The sequence below is a fragment of the Alosa sapidissima genome, chromosome 20, assembly GCF_018492685.1.
Source record: "Alosa sapidissima isolate fAloSap1 chromosome 20, fAloSap1.pri, whole genome shotgun sequence".
In the NCBI taxonomy this organism is placed as follows: Eukaryota; Metazoa; Chordata; class Actinopteri; order Clupeiformes; family Clupeidae; genus Alosa; species Alosa sapidissima.
The window spans coordinates 18,404,073-18,417,787 of NC_055976.1; the positions used below are offsets into that span (position 1 = coordinate 18,404,073).

At 43.7% G+C, this 13,715-nt stretch overlaps 1 protein-coding gene and 1 long non-coding RNA gene across 6 annotated transcripts in view; one reads left to right on the plus strand and one right to left on the minus strand.

Annotated features, from left to right (window-relative positions):
• Positions 1–2,913, minus strand: part of LOC121695061 — an 18,473-nt gene extending 15,560 nt beyond the window's left edge. Inside the window, exon 1 of the long non-coding RNA XR_006025991.1 lies at positions 2,719–2,913. This is a non-coding gene — a long non-coding RNA (uncharacterized LOC121695061). The remainder of the gene's footprint in view (positions 1–2,718) is intronic.
• Positions 1–13,715, plus strand: part of mybpc3 (myosin binding protein C3) — a 59,562-nt gene that overhangs the window by 30,735 nt on the left and 15,112 nt on the right. For 4 of the 5 annotated variants that reach the window (XM_042075576.1, XM_042075574.1, XM_042075575.1 and 1 more), the window contains 4 exons: positions 1,143–1,217; positions 4,207–4,372; positions 6,751–6,855; positions 7,355–7,543. In XM_042075576.1, the coding sequence (XP_041931510.1) occupies positions 1,143–1,217; positions 4,207–4,372; positions 6,751–6,855; positions 7,355–7,543 (535 nt within the window). The remainder of the gene's footprint in view (positions 1–1,142; positions 1,218–4,206; positions 4,373–6,750; positions 6,856–7,354; positions 7,544–13,715) is intronic. The other variant, XM_042075577.1, reaches the window with a different exon arrangement.

The window sequence follows — 13,715 nt, forward strand, 5'->3', positions numbered from 1 at the left end:
GTACTCTTAAGATGAATGTGTTAGAAACGACACAAACGGTGTTGTTCCTATCTGGACGTAGAGATTGTGTTAAAAAAACAAAAAAACACAAGTTGTGTTATTTTCAACACATTTGTGTTAAGAGTGTATGCGTGAGAGCGGTGGAGTGCCATCTGCCCTCCTGCACCCCATAAAGAAGGTCCTGCTTCATGCTGAGTTCCCAGGAGCTTTATGTAGACATGCATTCAGGTGAGTTAAACTGGGAATATGGTTCAACACACTTAACAACATGTTGGTGCGCAGTTCATAATATTTCTATATTCCCAGAGGTTATAAGATATCACTAAAGTCAAAAGAAATCTTTTAGTAGCAAACGATCCTCTTCCCCGATTGCAGCACCCTGGGTCTGATCTAGTCTTGTTGTAAATAACCATTGAAACCCAAGGCATCACGCACCACTGGACATCCCTCATCTTCGGTTGCCATTAGGCGTTTTAATATCGGGGACATTCACAAACACATCAAAGAAATGGTTGTAAACAGTGTCCTTGATTCTTTTGTTTATCCGTAGATGTTATTCTTTTTTTTTCTTTAAACAAATACAAGTAATTTCTGTTGTTCTATTGGCAACCAAGGCTAACTCTATATACCGTTTTTGTAAATTCCTCTGGTTGTATTCCATTCCAAAGGTTTAGCCCTGAGACCATGAAGGCATTAGCCCTGGTCCAGCCTCAGGGCTGCCTTTTCTCCACACACCAGGGTTTGACTCCACAGTGGAAATGGGCCCACCAGAGCAGACACAGTTCAGGGTCAGTCTCTCACTGGGGTCGTGCATTGTCAGTAATCATATGAGTTTACAGTAAGATGATTGGCACTTGGACCTTCCACCTACATTTACCCAGAATACACCACTGCGCAGACTCTCCACGTGCCCCTGTGTACTGTTTTATCCCATGGAACCCTATTCCCAGATGTGGAGCAGGGATGGCGCCCACCCTGCCTCCACTGGTGTGAGTGCCCAGTGTCCACCCTGCCTGTGCTGGTGTGGGTGCCTGGTGCCCACCCTGCCTGTGCTGGTGTGGGTGCCCGGTGCCCACCCTGCCTGTGCTGGTGTGGGTGCCGGGTGCCCACACCCTGTGCTGTGCTGTGCTCTGCTCATGTAGGGTAGGGCCAGAAAGCCGGAGGGGGAGGACACAGAGGATTCCGTCCGCACATGGACCACCGGCAAGAACGGGGAAGTGAGTGCCGGCCCTCCTGGCTGACTAACCACCGCCCCACCAGCACTCTGTGCTCTGGCCCGCATACACACACACACACTCACTCTGATCTCTCACGCTCACACACACTCACTGTGCTCTCTTGCGCTCACACACACTCATTCCGTTCTCTCGCACTCACACACACACACACACTCACTCTGCTCTCTCACGATCACACACACTCATTCCGTTCTCTCGCACTCACACACACACACACACTCCGTTCTCTCACCCACAGACACTCGCACACACTTCGCTCTCTTGTGCTCACATACACACTCTGCCTTCATACACACACACACACTCTGACCTCTCACACACACCGTTCTCTTATCCTCACACACACACTCCTATCCTTTTTGCCCACAGACACACATTCCTCTTCAGAAGTGTGGAGTCACTCAACTCTTTTTGTCATGGTTTCTGACTAAGGCTACGTCTACATTAGGCTAACATAAAAGCTGTCTATTGCACAAAGGCAGTGACTTGGCAGTACATTGCCCATTTCCCCCCAGTTTTCAGATTTTACCTGATGCTTATTTCTTCCCTTTGTACCCATGCTTGTTGACTGTATGTTTGTCAATGATTTTCAGGAATCAGAATTCCAAATTTGAATGCAGATTTTTAACACGGCATAATTGCTTATCTGACCTAGCAACAGTAACATAGGGATGCGGGACTTGACAAAGGGTGAATGGTCATTAGATTTGTATATCAATGGTAATAATATGGATGCAGATTGTATCTACTTTGAAACTGAAACAGTCTTTGGACGCGGAATGGATTTGTTCCTAAAATCTGTATTGAAACATATCCGACCTAGTGTAGATGTAGCCTAACTCTAGCACTCCACTCTCTCTCTTTCTCTCTCTCTCTCTCCTCTCTCTCTCTTTCTCTCACTCGGCCCTCCCGCCTTCACACACACACACACACACCCACACACACAACACACACACTCCACTCTCTCACAGACACACACTCCGCCCTCTCTTCCTCATACACACACACTCCTCTCTCTCTCACACACACACTCCTCTCTTTCTCTCTCTCTGATGACACACACTCCACTCTCTTGCCCTCACAAACACAAACTTTGCTCTCTCTCTCTCTCTCTCTCTCAGACACACAGTCCTCTCTCTCGCCTTCACACACTCTCACTCCACTCTCTCTCTCTCTCTGACACATCCTCTTCAGACACCTGGCGTCATCCAGCTCTCTTTGTAGCTAACTAACTCAAGCTCTCGGCCCCCCCCACCCCCTCTCTCTCTGAGACAAACACTGTCTGGCCCGTCTCTTCAGACACTGACAGCAGCAAAGCCGTCTTTGTTGCCTGGTTATTCATCTTCATCTTTTGACCCTCTTGTTCTTCTTCTGCATCGTCTGCCTGTGGTCTGGTGTTGTTCCGTCCTCTCTCTCTCTCTCACGATCACTCACCTGCTCTGTCCGTGGTTCCGTCTCTGGATCTCCTCAGCAGAAATACCTCTTCCTCTCCTCCTGTCTTCCTCTCTTCATTTCCTTTTCTCTTCACCTTCTGTCCACCGCCCCCCTCCGTCCCCCCACCCTATTTTTCTCAATGCATCACAATCTCCTGTCATTCTTTTCTTTCTGTTTTCTTTTCTTCACATCCTCTCTATTTCTCTCTATTTCAACCTCTTTCTCTCTCTCTTCCTCCCTCTCTCTCCCTCCCTCTCCCTCTCTCTCTGGCCTGCTCCCTCTCTCTCTGGCCTGCTCCCTCTCTCTCCCTCCCTCTCTCTCTCTCTCTCTCTCTCTCTCCCTCTCCCTCTCTCTCTGGCCTGCTCCCTCAGGCTTCTCTGGCACTGGCTTGCTCCTTGTTGCATGTGGTTCTGCACTCGTGTGCCAAGTGACCCCAAGAGGACAGAGAGCTCTGCGAGCCACCTGGCCCTGCCTTCCTGCCCTGTACGTAGACGACTGACTCCGCTAAGGAAGCAGGAAAGGACGGCAGGAGAGGCTGCAGGAAAGGACAGCAGGACATCAATGGGATTTTAATGCAGCTTTTTTGATCAGTCCAGTACAACACTGGACAGTTCCTATCTTTGTGAAACTGTAGTCACCTCTCTTTCAATGCACATCTTAGCCTTAAAGCTAGACAGATTTAAGAGCACTAATCTCTTTTTAATGTTATTTTTATATTTCTTGTGTATAATATATAATTATACATTATATGTATAACTTATCTTTTGCTCTTAAATGTAGGACAAATGTAACTGTATGTAATTACCATCCAATTCAATTAACATCACAAATGTAACCCGTTTACTGGCACAGTGATAAAGACAGGTCATCTCCTGGTTCTCCCAGGTGAGTGCACGTTTAAACGTCTGTTTAGCCGCCTATCTGTCCATATCAACGTCTGCACACGGAGTCTGACCACTGCAGACCGTAAGTAAGGGGTGAAATGTCCTGGCGTGTCCTGTTGTCAGCTGGAAAGGGGTGTGTCCTGTTGTCAGGAAGTATAGGGCATGTCTTTGTTGTCTGTGCTGGGTTTGTTTGTTTATTGTTACCGTGGATACTTGTTCAGCATGGCCAGAGCAGAGGACTGAGACTGCTCTCCCATATGTGTGTCGTTGGTCATGTTGGGCTATTGGGTTGACCTGCATTGAGAACATGTCAGAAGTATTTGACCATGAGATACAAGTATATGAGACACTACGCCACTTATGTCAGCCAGTGACATATGGATATGAATGTATAGAATATATATTTTTATATCATATAGCAGACAACAGATGTCAACAGATCATCATTCATCAAAATTTATTGTGCATGGATCGACACACAGTAAACTCTATGAAGTACCTGAGTAATATCCTATTCAAATACTTCACATATGACACATGTATCTGATGCAAGCCTTGCTGGATGACGGCACGTCGTATTGGCCGGAGGAGGTGTCAGTTAAGTGTCTAGCCAGTGACGGTGGGATTAACTTCCTGTGGTTGTGGCCTAGGTGATCACAGAGGCCACCTCAGATGGGCGTGTCCACGTGGAGAGCACAAAGGGCCACTGCATCTTCACCATCGAGGGGGCGGAGCGTCAGGACGAGGGCGTGTACTCCGTCATCGTGCGGAATCCGGCGGGAGAGGACCAGGCTGACATTACCGTCAAAGTCGTAGGTAAGACCAATAGCGATGCAATCACAATAAAGGTCTATCTATCTAAAATCCCAATACTCCACCATATCCCCCTCATGGCATCCTGGTTATGAAACAAGTCCTACAGGATGATATGATTAAAGGGGCCATCTACGATTCTAAGCGATTTCTAACACTTTTCTGTCACATTCTGCGGATATCTCCTCATGATCTCCATTCCGTGAGTACACTGTTAAAAAACTCGGCCTTCATACACACCCATAGCTCCGTGAGTGAACTGACCACCAAACATAACAGAACTGTTCCAGCCAATTACTGATAAGTGGGATATAGGCGTGTTCGACTTGAGGCAGATCTGTGCAGATCTGACTTGATGTGATGCATGCTGGGTTGAACACAATGCATACTGGGATGGACGGAATGCTTGCTGGCTAGAAATTCTGTCCGACTTCTGTCAGCCGGGGAGGGACTTACCACCGTGACACCATGTCACATGACCTTAAAATATCGTGGGAGTCTTAGCCTGCAGACAGATCTTGCAGTTGCCTTCCACAAGCTGCACGAGCTAAAACACGCCCTCATGACGTCAGTTCAAAGACGTGATAGGGCCTTTTGGGAGGAATGTCCTCATGACGATTTTGACGGGAGTCTCATGGTGCTTTCTTATGTTGGAATATGCGAAAATAAACAGAAATCGAAGGGATACCTTCTTATACGTGATTTCTTCAACAATGGTAGGCTAGCCTACTGAAAACGTTTGGATATTCTGTTATTTTCTGCTGTTGGCCAAATAGATAGACACACATATTGGGGAAACACTTGATATTGAATTTATGTGCTACAAATGCAGGCCTGTTAACTGTATGACAAGAGTGGTTTATTTAAACTACATCATAAGAATTTATTTCGTCAGTCATCATGCTCATTTTAATGAGTAAGAATGAAAGTTCTGCTGTATTTATTGCAAACAAAATTCCGCGATATCTCTCGCGATGTCTCCTGCGAGTCACGTCCGGGATGAGCTGCCCTCTGTTGTAGCTCCTCCTGGCTAGCATCTGAAGATCACGTTTACGTAGAAAGCCAGACCAAGTCAGATCTGCCTCAAATCGAACACGCCTATTGAGTATTCATGACATTGAGCTTTGAACGATTTCCGGGGCACGAGTTGGAGGACCGAGGACCGAGGCTATGCTAAGCTTTTGGATGCAGCCCTGCTTGCGCAAGGCAGGTGCAGCCGTGCTGTCATAGTGATGACCCCTGCTGACTGATTTGACCCTTGTCCTTTTACATATCTCACAGTTCGGTTTACATATCTCATAGTGGCCAGACATACTGTAATGCCCGACAAGAAAACCTGTCTGGTTACATAGCGGTGTGGTGTTTAGTACCGTATCCTGTGTGGTTACATCTCATCAATTGAGAAGGGTCTGTTGTCAACGAGACTACCCATGTCCCTCATCGTTGCATAAACACCATTACATCTACAAGGCCAGAGCTCGTTGTTGGTCTACTCTCGTCTCAGCTGTCACTCACGCCAGCGGCTCTTAATCAGGCCCAGAGATCAGCTCTCCTCCCTCTCACATTACTGCTCAGGGCCCTAAAGAGGACTGGGGGAATGGGAATGGGCCGCACCATTAAATCTAAATTTAAGTGCAGAGCGCCGCTGCCGTGGCATGAAAGGACGGGGAAGAGGCTCGGCTCAGCTCGGCTCGGTGCTCTCATCTCGTCTTGTCTCCGGGGAGAATGTGCGTCTGGAGGAAAGTAATTGTGGTTCCAGCGAATGGTTAAACGCGGACAAGGTCTCCCATGGGCAGTAAAATGGTCTGATTTATTAGAGGATCATTACCTTGTGCTGTATACGGCTATTACTGAATTCACTGGATTACTTGCAGACACACACATAAAAAAAACAGCCAGTAACAGACACACACAAATAAATGTGTTTGCAAACACAGACAGACACACATACACACACACACACACACACACACACACACACACACACACACACACACACACACACACACACACACACACACACACACACACACACACACACACACGTGCTTGAAGACACATATAGACAGACACATATACACATTCCCCTTAGTGTAAATGCATGGTTGTCCAGGAGTTGTCGGTCACCTGTTCTATCAACCTCTCTGTAGAATTTATAGCTGTCTTTACTCCTGACTTACTTTTACAACCTCAGCTCATGAGTACCTAGGAGTAGCACATATACACACACACACACACACACACACACACACACACACACACACACACACACACACACACACACACACACACAAACACACACTGAAACATGTGGCACTGTGGAATGTTGTGTTCTCCCCAACTCTACAGATGCTTTCAAAGTCTTTTACTTTCTGCCCTAGATGTGCCCGATCCTCCTCAGACTCCCAGAATCCTCAGCGTTGGGGAGGACTCCTGTGTTGTCCAGTGGGACCCTCCGCTCTTCGATGGAGGATCACCAGTCACTGGTGAGTGAGTGGGGTGAATCAGTCAACTACAGTGTTTCATTATGGGACCAATGAATGAGATGCTGCACAGCACTTCTGTTGCATGACACTCAGAAACACAATAATGCAGAAAACTATTCATTTCCTCTGATACTCCAGACAAGACAACACTCAAAATTGAAAACGGGCTCCACAAATTAATTTCCTATCCTATGCATAGGCAGAGATTCCCTTACATTCCTCCATATACATCTTGTAGTTAACTTTTCAAATACATGTCCATGTTGGACAGCAGTGGCTTAAGAAGGCAGTTTCCCCATTAAATGCATTTTTTTAATCTTTAATGGTCCTTATGCTAGGTGTATTGGTTGAACTCTAATCCTGTTCTCTAAGCCCTGAAGGCTATCACATCCATTTGCATATCTCATGAAAGTCTTCACCCTCACCTACATCCTGAAAGAGATGTTATGTTTGTCAATATCGCCTGTGTACTGTATTTAGCCCATTTCCTTCTCATCAGGTTATGTGCTTGAAAGAAAGAAGAAGAAGAGTTACCGCTGGATGCGTTTGAACTTTGACCCCCACAAGGACACCACGTATACAGCCAGGCGGATGATTGAGGGCATGGCGTATGAGATCAGGGTGTACGCCGTCAACGCCATCGGAATGTCACGCCACAGCATGCCCTCCCAGCCATTCGTGCCAGTCGGTGAGTCTCGGCATCAGCCCTACGAGGTGACGCACACACTCAATCAATCAGAGACACTCGTGAGGCTATATGTGAAAACTCAACCAATCAGGGACACTCATGAGGCTAAATCTGATTACTCATTACATCCCATTACTGATGGGGTATTTTGTTCTGGTGATTGAAATATGAAAAGTTATAAATTGATTCTGTGAAAGCCAAAGTTATAAATTGATTTTGTGCAGAAAAAGTTATGTTTAGTTGGAAAATGTTTAAAACATGTTCTGTACTGTACTTGCTGAAACATATACCTTTCACCTTGGCTATATTACAATATCAGTGATATTATTATCACTTCATGATGGTGTATGAAGAAAGGGTTTCTGTATCTCGATCATGCTGTCTCTACTGTATTTCCAGCTGTTATGTAAGAGTATGAGGGTGGCATGAGGTGCACTGTTGTCACAGATAGCCATTTGTAAAGTGAGGAAGGCCACAATAATACAGAGTTGTAAAAGTCCTGCCACATGAGGAAATGAGGCAAATACAGAAGGAGAGGAGATGAAGAGACAGATCGATATAGAGTGTGAAAGAGTGTGCTTGAGAATAATCAAGAGAATGAAGAGAAAAATTATATGTGGCCTCTCTCATTTTGAACCATAAAGCTCTTCAACAGACCCTAACCTTGTGAAAAAGAGATGCAAAGAGATTTAGGGCTCTATTTTAGCGATCGGAAACGCCTGGTCAGAGACACAAAGTTTAAGGTGTGTCCAGGATACATTCGCTAATTAAACGGCATAATTTTGTTTTTGCGCATTGTCAAAAAGGGTTGTTCTTATGTCATAGGTGTGTTTTGGGCATAACATCCTTAATACCAACATCTGTCATACCCTTTAACAGCAAACAGTGCAACAGCAAACAGTGCAACATCAAACAGGCGTTGGTATTTTGACAGTCATCGCATTTGAATGAACACTGCAAAAAATGATATCTTACCAAGTGTTATAATCTTATATTAAGATAAAAAAATCTAGTTAGTATTGTTTTTAGTAAAAATATACTTACTTTGAGCTCTCTTGTAAGATTATTTGACTTTAAATAAGTCAAAATCTTATTAAATTAAGAAATAAAAACAAATAAATTGATCTGCCTGTAGAGTAAGTAATTTTATCTTAATTTAAGATAAGATTGAAGATTTAAGACAATTTAAGGTAAATGTACTCACTCCACTGGCAGATACATTGGTAACACTTTATAATAACTACACACAATTCATCATTTATTACTTACTAGTTACTTATTAGTTAATGGTTTGTTCATCATTAGTAATTTCTTGTTCATACATAATTTATCATCAGTAAAGCATTTGTTCACACAATTATAAATGGTTTGTTCATAGTAAATAAGCCAATCCAAAAAATATGTTTGTAAGTACATGATTTATACTTAATAAGTAATGAAACAACCACTTATAATGAAATCCTTTTCTTATTATAAACCAGTTGCAAACTATTACAAAATGCTTTGTTCATCATTTGTTAAGCATTGTTCCTATGTTAATTCTCATAAATAAAGTATTTGTACACACAGTTATAAATGGTTTGCTCATAGTAAATAAGCCTATATCTAAAATATGTTCATGAATTATTGTTAATACTTTAATACTTAAATTATGCAATAATATTTTGTTGATGAAGTAATATTTCTAGTATTTAACAGTTGTTACATACACATGCACTAATGATTAGTTAGGGTAAGGATACATATTTTATAAACCACTTCCTAATACTATAATTCATGATTAACTCAGGAGTTACAAGTGGTTAGTTAATGATATTTTGTGAGCTTATCTAAAGTGAGGACTTTCTATGCCTTGCAACACATTTTCAAATGAGTTATAAAGTTTACATTCACATTCATTCATTTAGCAGACAAGCGACATACAATTGTGAAAGACGGGAATTGAACCCCCAACTTTCCACGCTACTGCATGCTGGTCCAGCCCCTTATCCACTACACTACCTTGGCCCAGATAGAAAATGCCCACAATTATGCAAGAGTTTCTGTTATCTTCTACTACACACTGCTATTAAACATCTGTAAACTATTATTAAATGCTGTATTCTTCGTTAGTAAAACATTATTCCTACATTAATTCTCATCTGTAAATCATGTTTACACACAGTTAAAAATGTGTCTTGCCCTTTAATTTCATTGACGTGTAAGTCGCTTTGGGTGAAAGTGTCGGCTAAATGAATAAATGCAAGTGTAAACTCATTTGTAACTCATTTGTAAATGTGTTGTGAGGCATAAAACGTCCTCACTTTAGATGAGCTCGCAAAATATCATTAATTAACCACTTGTAACTTCTGAGTTAATTATGAATTATAGTATTAGGAAGTGGTTTATAAAATATGTATCCTCACCCTAACTAATCATTAGTACATGTGTATGTAACAACCATTAAATAATGAAAATATTACTTAATCAAAAACATATTATTGCATCATGTATTAAGTATTAACAATAATGTATAAACATATTTTAGATTTAGGCTTATTTACTATGAACAAACTATTTATAACTGTGTGAACAAATGCTTTACTGATGATAAATTAGAAATTATTAATGATGAACAAACCATTAACTAATAAGTAACGAAGGCTTAATAAATGATTAATTGTGTGTAGTTATTATAAAGTGTTACCGATACATTTAGTATAAAGTATCGTTATACTAAAAACAATACTAACTAGATTTTTTATCTGAATATAAGATTAGAACATTATAGCATTTTTTTTTGCAGTGAATCTGCTTGCACGTGAGACCGTGTATGGAACACAGGGATTCCACTAAATTTACTAAAACCTGTGTGATATCTAGCAGAGTATAGCCTACATGCATCGGCACTTGTCTATTATTTAAACTCATAGGCAGGGGTGTAGTGGTAAAAAGAGGTGGGTAAACTATAAATTCTGTGATCATCGTAAGGGACTGCGCCATGCGGTATTTTTTAAAAATGGGTTGATAAACTCTATTTCTGAAATTTTAGAGGTGGATAAACTGTGCTTACTTGTGTTAAGCCTCCACTACAGCCCTGCTCATAGACAAAGTGAAATTAAGACAGTTAATTCTACACAGTTATTTACTTTCACTATTGAATGACAAGGGCTTACAATCGAAACACCTGAAAAAACACCTGAAAAAAGCAACACTTACCCCAATAGGTTCGAATGACTAAATAAAAATCCTAAGGATATGTATCCTGCAGACGAGTTGTTTGGGACTTGTTGCCAAATGCTGCTTACATCTCGTGACAGTGCGCGTTCAGCTGTGCTTTATACAGTATATGCCTTTCACTTTAGACCAGGTTTTCCTTGGTCAGTGGCGTAATAATTTTTAGATAGCGTGTTAGATAGCGATTTTTGGGCCATTCACCAGACCACACCTGTTTCGTTAATTGACACACACATGGGCGCAATGTTTAATTAAAGGGCAGAGCATGGCGAAAATTCAGCACTGAACTGGTGCGTCGCACTTTGCACTGGGTATACGATAGGGCCCATAAAGTACAAGGAGAAAGTAAAGACAGAGAGATTGAGAGACCAGGAAAGAAAGAGAGCAGTTAGAACGCCTGAGGCCCTGGAGGTTAGTTCTATCCACAGAGGACACTTCAGAGTGGAGTTCCAAGTCTGGGGAACCGATGGAACATTCTCTTTTCCGTGTCTACACCTTCCTCATTTCTCCACCTTCTCCTCCCTATTCTCCACCTTCCCCTCCCTCTTCTTCAGCGTCTGCACGGACAGGCGCCCGAGCATCTGTAGCCGGCTGATTAGGAAACTATCCTCGGTATTCCCCTCTATAAATAAAGGCACCTTAGCTCGCTCGCTTGTGTGCGTGGAAGGGCGGTTGATGTCCAGCCTCCACCGGTGGCTCAGTGGCCAGGGGCACTGTGGGGTGGGGAGACCCCTCCCAAAGAGAGAGAGGAAGGAAGGACACGCAGACAGCTGAGTGGACTTTGACTGGCTACTTTCCCTAAAGGGACAGACACGCTTGCCGGAAGCAGGGAGTGTGTGAACGTGTGTGTGTGTGTAGCTGTGGTTGTGTGTGTGTGTGTGTGTGTGTGTGTGTGTGTGTGTGTGTGTGTGGGCTAGGGGGTCCACCACTCACTCCGAGAGTGAGAGAGGAGAGGAGGCTTTACTGGCAGCTTGAGCCCGGCGTGAAAGACAAAGGACAAAAATGACCAAACCCGCGCTGCCCAAGACGGCAGAGAAGAAGCCGGCTGAGGAGGCCCCAGCAGAGGCCCCAGCAGAGCCCCCAGCAGAGCCCCCAGCAGAGGCCCCAGCAGAGCCTGCCGCCCCACCGGCCGAAGAGCCTGCTCCTCCTCCCCCAGCTGAGGAGCCTGCCCCTGGGTCAGACGCTCCCCCAGCTCCCCCGGCGGAGGATGGAGCTCCGCCAGCCGAGGGAGAGGTTCCCGCGGAGGGAGCGCCGCCGCCTGCAGAGGGAGAGGCACCGCCAGCAGAACCTGCGCCGGAACCCCAGCCCGAGCCCGAGCCAGAACCTGTCGGCAGTAGGCTTCCATTTCACACTCTCTCTTTGGGTCAAAGTCATCGAGTGCCTGTGGATTGTACACACCTGTGTGAATCGTTTGCGAATTTATTCAGCTTTGTGTGAAATAGGAATTTCAATAGTATTTAGAAGTTGAACTAACATCTTAAGGATATGCTTAGTATATGTGCACACTGGGGTGTTTTTTAAAAGAAGTTACAAATAGTTAAACACCTATGGCTAGGTCTGTGAAAAACATTAATGTTTGATGTCGTTCCATTCATAGGTTAAGGTTATTTGTGGCATGAGAGAATAGGGTTGTGTTTGTGTGTGTGTGTGTTTGTGTTATGTGTGTGTGTGAGTGTGTGTGTGTATCTGTGAGCTGTTATCAGAAGGCTGTTAGGCAGCCTGATGTAAATCTGCCAGCAACCACAGAAGGCGCATGTCACAGATATCTGCGCTATTGTCGTGCTCCCGCCTGTTTCTCGTCTTGTGCCACGTGTGTGTGCTCTGGCGTGAGCACTATATCAGTACTGACCACTGCCATAGCAGTGTCCTCCTCCTCACACAAAAAAAGCTTTGTCTGCTTCAAGGTTAATGCAGTGCTGTTAATGCACTGAGTGCTTTAAGTATTGCTCATGTTATGGTATACATTAGATGCATATATTAAACCTGTGCATTCCATCTTTTGAAGTGTATAAAGTATGGAACGAAGAGGCTAGAAATATTGTTGTATTTTTGTATGGTAACCTTTGACCTTGGCTGTCATTGGCAAGTATGGGGTCACAGGTCACCTTTTCCGCCGCCTTCTTTTGGCGTGACAGCTCCCATGTGACGTCATCATCGCGTAGGTCGACGACACTTGGTTGACAGTTTGACAGATGGCTGGCGATATATATACCTGCATACAGAGTACGACTGAATGTTTTGTTTTGAAGTGATTTATGTTTAATGGTTTTGGCGTGTGTCAGCAACGTATACCAGACAAATGGGAGTGCTTATGTGTAAATCCAAGCTACTGCAAACACATGCAATGAGTTATAGTACGTCTGCACAAGCACTAAGCTAAGTCTACAGTAAAAATAACAAGGATATGCCTAAGCTTATAGTATTTTCAAGGAATAACATTCAAAATATTTGAACTTGGTTAATTGGCGGAGGGGACATCTTTTCTCTCTCACTTATTTTTCAAGGAGACTGCAAGATCGCAACTGTCTTGATCAGATCTGGGACCAAACAGGGCAAGATCTAGTCTAGGATAACTTGTGTGTGGACCTATTATTCCCATTATACAGGCACTCTGAAACAAGGTGAGGGTGGAAGTACAGTTTTTACACAGATAGGACAGAAAGAGATAAGGACCAACCACACCGGTTAGATGCTTGGAGACTCATGATGACGTAACTTAGAATCAAAGAGCATCTGACAGCTCATGATGACGTCACTGAGAATCACAGAGCATCTGACAGCAACTGAGTCTGGACCAAAGATTCTAGAACAGAGCTCTGTTCTAGAATCTTTGGTCTGGACTCTTTTGTTTCAGTAACATTATGAGGTCACTTGTCTTAGCATCATTCCCCCTTCTAGCATTAGCTTAGCGTCTATGGTTTCCAGTCATGTCAGCTCTTGATTTCTGGTGTGTGTA